We start from the raw sequence: 9,351 nt of genomic DNA, 5'->3' as shown, positions 1-9,351 counted from the left end.
CATTTTTGTCACATTGGTAATTTTTCCTTGTCTTGTTGACTGTTTTACCCTCATGATGTGATTATTATCCCTGATGGGAAGGAGACAGTTATAGTGAATCTGTTATTGTGGTGACTGCTGGTGCTGCATACCGGGGCGGGGTTGTGCGCGCCTCCCCCATGCCTCTGATGCAAATAAAGGGGCTTTACCCGGATCTACTGCAGCAGACTAGCGGCTCCTCCCTGCGCTATTATCGCCTTATAACAGGATACCTCACTGGCGCGAAAAACGCACTGTGGCTCTCTCTATTGTGAGGCGGGCGGGTCCAACGCATGCTGTGTGGGCCCCGGTGACGTTGTTTCTTTATTTTAAAGTCGTATTTCCAAACGGATTTGCAGACAACGTTTTTTCCCCCTCTCTGCTTTAAATCGATGGTGTCAGCTTGTTGAGGTTTCATGCGCTGAATCGGGCGGGTTTTAATGTGCTGAGCTGCGCGTTTGGAGCCCGCAGAGATCCGGTGAGTACTTTATTCTCAGCATGTTGACTTTCTGCTGAGGAAATGGAGATCCTTTGATGTGTTTTAAAGCAACCTCCTCTTCAGAGCTCTACTGAGCAACGATTCAACTATCATCCAGGAAATACTTTTTACCCCATGCCCTGCTCTTTGTTCTCTAAGTGAATTGTTTTCTAATAAAAGCTAATGTGAGGAGGGATCATAATCATTCAGATCTCTGCAAAGAGGGCATCTGCAAGATGGAATCAATTATTAATGTCCCATTTGTTAGATGTCAGCTGTTCCCAGAATAATATCCCATTAGATGGATATTTGATCCGTTAATGCGTAAAACTTGTGGTAAAATAATCTGTTTCCATCTGGATTCACAGGATCGTTCTCCTTTTGTGGATTTTATCAACTTCACCATGGAATTGGATTGTTTCCAGTCTTATTTTTTCCACGATTTCGACATGGAGGAGGATTTTTATAAGTCCACTGCACCCAGTGAGGATATCTGGAAAAAGTTCGAGCTGTTGCCCACCCCTCCCATGTCCCCCCACCGGACTCAGAGCGACTCGCCCCTGCACCTCTCTCCTGGGGACAAACTCAGCTGGCTGTCTAAGGTGCTGGGGCAGGACGAGGACACGCCCGACCCCACGGAGCTTAGTGCCCACATCATCCAGGACTGCATGTGGAGTAGTTTCAGCAAAGTGTCGGCACAGACCCCGGCCACCCAGCAGACCCGGACCACCAGGGCGCAGTGCGCCTCTGCGGGCGGTCTCCTCTCCGCGCCCACGGAATGCGTGGACCCCGCCGCCGTTCTCACCTTCCCCACCAGCAGCTGCAGGAAGCCGGCGTCGTCTGGCTCAGAGTCTCGCTCAGATTCCTCTGGTAAGGACTGCCCCACCCTGCTCTGCGCCTCTGGGTGATAGCTTTGCCAACTAACAATGGGTTATTTGGAAAAAGCAGGACGACACGCAGGAAAAGGGGTTATCCAGTCCAACCTTTCAGACCCCCTCCCTCCCTTCCCTTCCCTGTTTGCACTGAACTGCTCATGCTTCCTTTTGAAAAACCGCGCCCCTATCACTTTAAAGCTAACAGACCTCATATCTTTATCTTGAGCTGCAATAAGTTTTATGATTTACGCAACAGGAGGTGCGCCCCCGGAAACTTTTTAATGGGACAACTATTAATTACTGGATGATTCACCACAATCAAAACCCCCGATTTTACTAAATAAACAGTGTTTGGCCCTAAAATCTGGTTATGATAATAAATGATAGCTCCCTGAGAATAATTACTTGACTTTTACAATATTTTTTTATTTTTTTATATTTTGCAATAAATCAATTGAATCTCTTTTTCTACCCACATAACAACCAGTGTCCATGATATATAGTTATCTTTCCTTTTTTTAACACCATGTGCTCCTGGTATCATTTTAGGGCGGTTCCACAAAAGTGTGTCACTTATTTTAAACAACAGTGTGAAATAATATGACAGTGAGAAATAGTATAAAAGCATAATGATCAAAAACATATTAGATCGTGGTCACTTTGTAGATGCGTTTTTGAATTTTGTGCCATCTATATTCTGTTCTGGTTAAGTGGATGGGAATTTATTGATTCAAGACAGGAAATAATTTGATTCAAATAATGTATTACTTGTCGTTAGGTAGTGCACACAGAAAGTCATTACCTGACCATGCACTTACAGGAATTCATGCAAATTTAGCTAAAATAATCAGTTAAAATCTATAGCTCCTGTCTGTAGATATTACTCAGTGGATAATAATAAACATATGGTTTTACCATGAACATACTTCTACTCTAGAATTAGCTGAAACACAGGGTTGAGTCGTTATTGCATTGCCAGCTACAGGCTAGATATAGTCAACACTGCATTGCTATGCTGATTTTGCTTGAAAATATTTGAGGTTTGGGAAAGAGGGTGGTGGGATGGGATGCCCTCCAGTTTTACCTCCTAAACAACTCATAGGGGGGAGTTAAACATTTACCAGCTTAATATATGCCCTCTCCCTTTGTATCCTCTCATTTAGATTATTGAATAGCCACAGATTGAACCCTCATTACTGCTACTTCCTTGTTGCTGTTTTAGTTACACTTTAACCCACTTTGTAGAAATCTGTTGTCTTTGAATGACGCTGCAGGTTTAGAAGAGCCTTTCCTCTGTGGGAATTAATGACTTATTTCCTTCTTTGACAGACGATGAGGAAGAAATTGACGTTGTCACCGTGGAGAGCAAGCAGAGCCGAGTGCGGCTGCTGAGTGGGAGGAAACCAGTGACCATCAGGGTCCGTGCAGACCCCTGCCCCAAACGCTTCCATGTGTCTGTCCACCGGCAGCAGCACAACTATGCAGCCCGGTCACCAGACAGTGACCCAGAAGAGGAGGAGGAGGAAGAGGATGACGATGACTATGAAGAGGAACCTCTTAGCAAGCGTGCCTGCATTGCATCCCACCAGCTGCCTCCCTCCCCCTCAGATACTCCCCTGAACTCGGATTCAGAGGACTCCGATCGCAGGCGAAACCACAACTTCCTGGAGAGGAAGAGGAGGAACGACCTGAGATCACGCTTCACCGCCCTGCGGGATCAGATTCCTGGTCTAGAGTCGGCCAAGGCCCCCAAGGTGGCCATCCTGACTCAGGCGACAGATTACCTGGAGGAGCTGCACCTGAGCGAGAGGCGGCATCTGCAGGAGAAGAAGCGCCTTAAATCAAGGCGGCAGAACCTTCTCCGTAGATTATCTGAACTCAAGCGCTCCTGAGACTCAATAATAACTGCCTCTTTAACCGCAGATAACTCTTTCCCTCAGAAAAAAAACAATTACTTGTCACTTTCAAAAAAGCTATTCTTGTAAAAGCGCAACTTGTCAATGTAAATAGCTGTGAATTATTTTCTGAATGGAATCATATGGCTGTGGGCTTCCTGTTAAATCCACTGCCATGCCCTGTGAACCTGCTACAGGGAGGAGCAGTTTGCTACAATATGCTATTTGGTTTTCCTTTGCACAGTTCTAAACAATGGGTCATAATTGTTTTATTGCTAAAGCAAAGATATTTCTAGGTATGCTGTGATGAAAAATAGTTTATATTTTACAAACATTTAAAGCAGTCTGAATAAGTAAAAAATCTTGCTTGTGTTTTCATTTCAACATAGAAGTTTGATTATATGTGTGAACATTTTTCTGTTTGCAAGTGTGAATAATGACTGGGTGTACAATTCATTCTGTAAATAATAGCCTATTTCTTGAGGTAAAGGAGACAATGCCAGGGTTTGTCTTATAAATTTGTTCCTCTGTGCCACCAGACTTCTATTTTTTGTTAAAAAACTTAGTCAAAATGATAAAAAAGGAAAAAGTAGCACCGCTGTACTTTATATTCACACGCCACTTTGTGATTTCCATGCTTCTTTGATTGTTGTTTTTTTTAAAAGCATGATAACCTCAAAGCATCATTAAATTTTTATACCATATTTGCATAAAAAAAACATGTCTTTTTGGTTTTGTTACAAACAAACACGCACTATCTTGCCTTATTTTGGTCTTGCCGTGAGACTCGATTTGCACACATTTGAGCCTTTATTGGTTTCCACAGGAGCATCACTCAACCTGAACTAGCACCAAAGTGAAGGCATATTTTCAATATTTAATGCAGAAGTAGCAAATTACTCATTCCCCCAAATAACATCCGCCACATGCCGATCTGCTACTACCTCTTTTCTAAAGGAAGAATAAATGTATTTTATTCGTATAGTGCCATTCCTTCACAAGGTTATTCAATGTTCTTCAAAGAAAATTAAAACAGAACAATGCATATTTCCCCATCACGAAAAAGTAAAGCAACACTAATTTGGGGACTTATGATGTCTGATTAGTTCTGATCCTGGTAACGCTGAGTCAAAAAGTCTTTGATCACCTTAGAGCTTTAGATGGTCTGTACCTGACCAATAAATCTCTTCAGATTCAGGACCATAGAGAGTAATACGGCTATAACAAAAAGCTGTGCCATCACATTAATATATAGATGGGAACAAGTGCAGTTTTAAAAAACACTGTGAGAGGATCAATTTTTCCAGGATCTATTTGTGGGAGCAGGACTTGAAAAGAGCTGATAATACTGTTTTTAAATACGAGTACAGGTATTGTCAAAATAAAGGTAGCTATTAAAAAAAAATAGCATTTCCTCTGTTTTAGGACAGGAAGCTTGTATAGAAAATATATTTAGATAGAAGTGGCTGACTGACCTAAGAGTATTTCCGTGGTTGTTAAAATTATAGCAGGTAATAAATAAAGTAAGTCTGAGTCCAAAACAACTACCGGTACATCTGTTGACATTTTGACCTGTTGTAGTGAGCTGCAGCTTGAACAATAGAATTCCCTTCTTGGGAATATTTGTCTTGTTTATGATTGCTAAATGGTACAGAGTAGTCCTGGTCTGTAAAATCTGAATCTGTGAATAATAATAATGAGAAAATCTCACCCAACTTTTTGGTCTTATCAGTTGATTCTGATCATAGCACCAAATGACTTAAGATTAAAATGAAAGAAATGCACAAGGAGAACAGAAGAAAGAACATGGAATGAGAAACAGGTAGAGAAATAGAAGAATCTAACAAGGAACAATAAAAAGCAGTGAGCTAATACACTAAGGAAAGGGTGAAAAATTATATTGAATGTAATGGTGAATTAACTAGGAGATAATGTTAAGCAACTGAGGTTAAATGGAAACAAAGAAGAAGAAGAACAATGGGACTAATTGACAGAGAGGGAGCTGAACTGAGGTTGATACTGACTACAAGGAATAAAATGGAACAGACAATGAATTAAAAAAAGCAATAAGAAAGAAACCAAACCTATAGGAATGAACTAATATGGCAAGGCCTTTCTGACAATAAAGCTTGTACCATATTCTGCAAGAAATTAGAAATGAGTTCTTGTTCTCGAGGATGCAAGAGCAAGACAGACAGTTTTTTGTTTTTTCGTACCTTGTGAAAAGCTCAGCTGCCAAAATGTCATCAAATGGCTTTCTTTACAATCTTTACAATCACAAAACAAAATACAACAGTGGCATAATAGAAAAAGAGAACTTTTTTGGATTCATAAATGTTTTATATTACTTAGAAGATATACAAATTTTTACATTTTATCTCTGATTTTCAAGCTATATTGACTCCTTACCTGGGGATTTCTAACACATAAAAAAGAGTAGAAAGTCATCTTAGTTTTCCCTTAACATTCCTATCCATATATTTATGAATCACACAATTGTTTTCTGACAAGCTTTAAGAAAACAAACTTGGCCGAGGTATTGCGTTGTGAACAAGCAACAAGAACGCCAAAGATGGAGCTGCAAGAACAAAACTGCTGCAATTTATTCCTACAGAAAGAGGGAAAAAGAACTTCTCACTTCTCGTGGAGTATGTAACAATCTTAATGTACAAAAATGAATGAAATAAATCTGGCAATTCAACGCATAACATGAATATACAGGAACTTCATGAAAAAAAAGAATATTAACCAAGCACAAGCACATGTTCGGGTGTTTTGCTTTTAAGATTTCTTATATCTTATTTAAAACCCTCATTACTGCTGCCGTAAGGCTAGAGTTTGGACAAAATATTTTACTGGAAATCATTGAATGGATAGGATTTAATCTTTTGCTCTTTGTTGACTTTGGTTATGTAGCAAAATAAATATGAATTTTTGTGTTAATAACATATAAATAGTAATAATTGATCTTACAATGTACCTCTGCATTTAACCCATCCCCTTGGGGGGCAGTGGGCTGCCATTGTGTGGCGCCTGGGGAGCAGTGTGGTTTTGCTCAGAATGGAGGCTGTGGGGATCGAACCGTGTACTTGCAGCCCTGCAGAACACAAGCTCCCCGCTCTGACCCACTAACACTCTCCAGATGCACTGATGTGATTTAGCAAGATTCTAAATATAATGAATAAAAGTGATCCAGGAAATTGAACCCAGAGGAAATCCATGTGGTCTTTTGATTACCCCTTAACACAAAGAGACAACAGTACCAGAAAATCATCTGTGTCAAATGCAGGTCTGTAATATAGTAACACAAAGTCAAAGGGTTTTGAAGCACCACTATGACACAGCCCTCTGTCATCAAGGACACACATGGTCATAATTACCCTAAATAGCCTGATATATGTCTATCCTCTAAAGGCCTATTTGTTTTGTGCAGCAGCTGCTGCTCCTGAGGAGGCTGAGACATTGTCCTTCAAACTTGTCCTTGAGGGGAGACTGTATGTAGTATTGTGGATCTTCCTCTCTGCAGTGGCTGCTGCATGCTGGCCACCTGATGTGCTCAGGAAGTAGGTCACCCTGACATAAATACAATTGGTATCTGTAAAGGAGTGTCCCTGGTGTAAAGACCTATTTGAATCCAGTACAGGCGTGCAGTATGTGCAGGACAGATTCAAATACACAGACTAAACAAAAACTTTACTGTATGACATGAAAAAAAAAACTTTATCACTAACATTTGTTTTTGGAGATGTACATGATTAGCTCTGCTTGTCACAACAGTCAATAAAAAGCTGTGTGTTAGCCAAGACTGTTTTAGCGGACCAACAGGATACAGCTGACCCATAACAGGTTATTTCCCAAACAAACTCCAGATGCCTGGATTGAGTCAATGGATTGGGGAGAGTGTCTTCTTGTTATGTTATGAATAGATGAGAAGGAAGAAGCACTTCCTCTGTAGTGTTGTTAGTTTACCATAAGTGTAATCCAGATATCTATTAGTAGGACAGAAGCAAATAAATGGTTTGGTTAAACTGAAGCAAACACAAATAAATAAAAATAAACAATTGTTTAAAAAACATAAAGTATTTAAATGCACTTTAGAAAGAGCCTTATACACCAGATAGAAAAAAGTGAATTTATCTGTCAGTTTAGCCTTGAATAAGTTTTTCTCTTGATTTGACTTTAGTTCTTTACATGTTTTTATAGCAGGCAGTTAGGAGTTAATGCACCCATGTGATGAGTTTGTCTTTCCCGCTTGCTTCAGAGAATAAAAGTAGCTGAGTTTTTTGGTATAGATTACACTGGATTTTATTCATCTCCATAATCTCAGAAAGTGTTTGTATTTTCACACCAGAACAACCACAATGGACCTATTTCCAGAAACAAACGATTAAGTATTTGATATTTATCATTGATATGTTCATATATTTCCAGCTCATTTATTATTACTTGGTATGTCAGAATACAGCAGATGCATCTTTTTTTGTATTTAATTTGAATTTAAAGTTCAGAGCTTACTGGCACCGACAACCACAAACTTAAGTATCCTTTGATGAGCTTTTAACTACATTTGTGACACAAAGCAGCATATGACTGAGAAATGGAAAGTACAATCTGCCTGAGATCAGACTTTTAGCTGTATTATTGTTATTAACAGTTGCTCTACAAAGTATTGATTCTTCTGTAAAATACAGTGAAAAAAAAAATCTTTTTTCAAAGCTTCAAGTCTTAAAGTGAATAATGTGGAAAAACTGATAGCTTCGAAGATTTGATATATAAAAATGTGGCTTTTTCATGAGTTTATTTAAAAAAAACTTTTGTCAAAAGAATGGTGGTTTGACCCTCTCAGTTAGATATACATCACGGGTGTCTTCTTGCATTTCTGATTTTATTTTGCAGGTCTTTTTCTGTGACTTTTATTAGAAAATCTCTGTTTTTTTTTTTCAAGGAGTTTATCATTTTAGTATAACCCCTACCTCATTCTCTTTAACAGAATGACTTCACTCAAAGGGTTTCTGCTGCATGATGACTTCACCTACGATGAGTCTCAGCAGGCCTGAGTGAGTCATCTCTGAACTCCTGTGATATGTTTAATCAACTTACAACAGCCATGTGGTTCAGGTAGTCCAGCCTGACAGAGGAGACCGGCACGCCCTGAACACCAACCGTCTTGCAGCTCGCTCACCTTTGTTACTCCCGGGAAGGGTTGTTGTTTTACCTGTTCTAGTTCACTTTCCCCTCAGGTAACTGTTTTATTGCACAACGCTTTACTCCCCTTCACCTTCAACACAGCATCTTTTGAACCAAGGATGCTGTGTTGCAATACACAATTGAAGAGAGAAAATCTCAATTTTAAGCTATTTCTAGAATCACTTACTGCAACTATTTAAGCTCAAAAGTAAGTTAAACAGAACATCAGATAACAGTAAACTGATGTTCAACCGTTTTGCAAGATCCTTCCTAAGATTGTACTAAACTGCTGCAGATATGCTTCTTGCATGTATCACATGGGAAGTGAAAGTAACCATCAAATGTCAGGTTTTGGACCAGATGGGGGCAAACCTGTCTGATACATTTCCTGTTACTATTCAACCACAGAATCCATGTAAAACCTAGAATAAACTAGCAGGATATCAATAATGGGGATATAAAAGTTTACTACCCCTCACTAACAGGTGTGCTTTGCATGTGATGACCTTTTTCAACAGACAACATGCAAAGTGCTCATTTCACAGTGAGGTGGATACAGATAGATATATTATTTCAACAAAGGATCATATCTTACTGTGTTTGTACTTTGTTTTCAGGGAAGTGAAATCAAAGAAGTTCGTTTGATACACTCTGCGTCTGAATTGAGTGATTCTTATGAAAATAAGATATAGAAATAGGAGGAGGTACCTTGATAATCAAAGAGGGGTCCTAACTTCACCCATGTGTGCAAATATTGACCATAAAAGCTCTTCTGTTGATGTTTTATTGTGTCAAGTAGACTTTCTCCTCAGAGGAAGAGGATGCAGTTGGTCCCTTTATTCTGCCGTTTTGTTTAGCTGCGACGGTTAACTTGCCAGACCAGCTTTTCTGGCCATGC

General features: G+C 39.6%; 1 protein-coding gene across 1 annotated transcript; it reads left to right on the top strand.

The window, feature by feature from the left end:
• The first annotated feature begins 202 nt into the window (after positions 1 to 202).
• LOC119789555 (protein L-Myc-1b-like) lies at positions 203 to 3,985 on the top strand. The gene is made up of 3 exons (XM_038294482.1): positions 203 to 496; positions 865 to 1,366; positions 2,701 to 3,985. Exons 2-3 carry the CDS (start codon positions 901 to 903, stop codon positions 3,261 to 3,263), a joined length of 1,029 nt encoding a protein of 342 aa, XP_038150410.1. The 5' UTR covers positions 203 to 496; positions 865 to 900; the 3' UTR covers positions 3,264 to 3,985.
• The last annotated feature ends 5,366 nt before the right edge of the window (positions 3,986 to 9,351 follow it).

This window comes from Cyprinodon tularosa, unplaced genomic scaffold (genome assembly GCF_016077235.1).
Source record: "Cyprinodon tularosa strain WSP-4 unplaced genomic scaffold, ASM1607723v1 ctg340, whole genome shotgun sequence".
Classification (NCBI taxonomy): domain Eukaryota; kingdom Metazoa; phylum Chordata; class Actinopteri; order Cyprinodontiformes; family Cyprinodontidae; genus Cyprinodon; species Cyprinodon tularosa.
The sequence above is the reverse complement of the archived record's forward strand: the minus strand, read 5'-3'. Positions and strand labels throughout refer to the sequence as shown.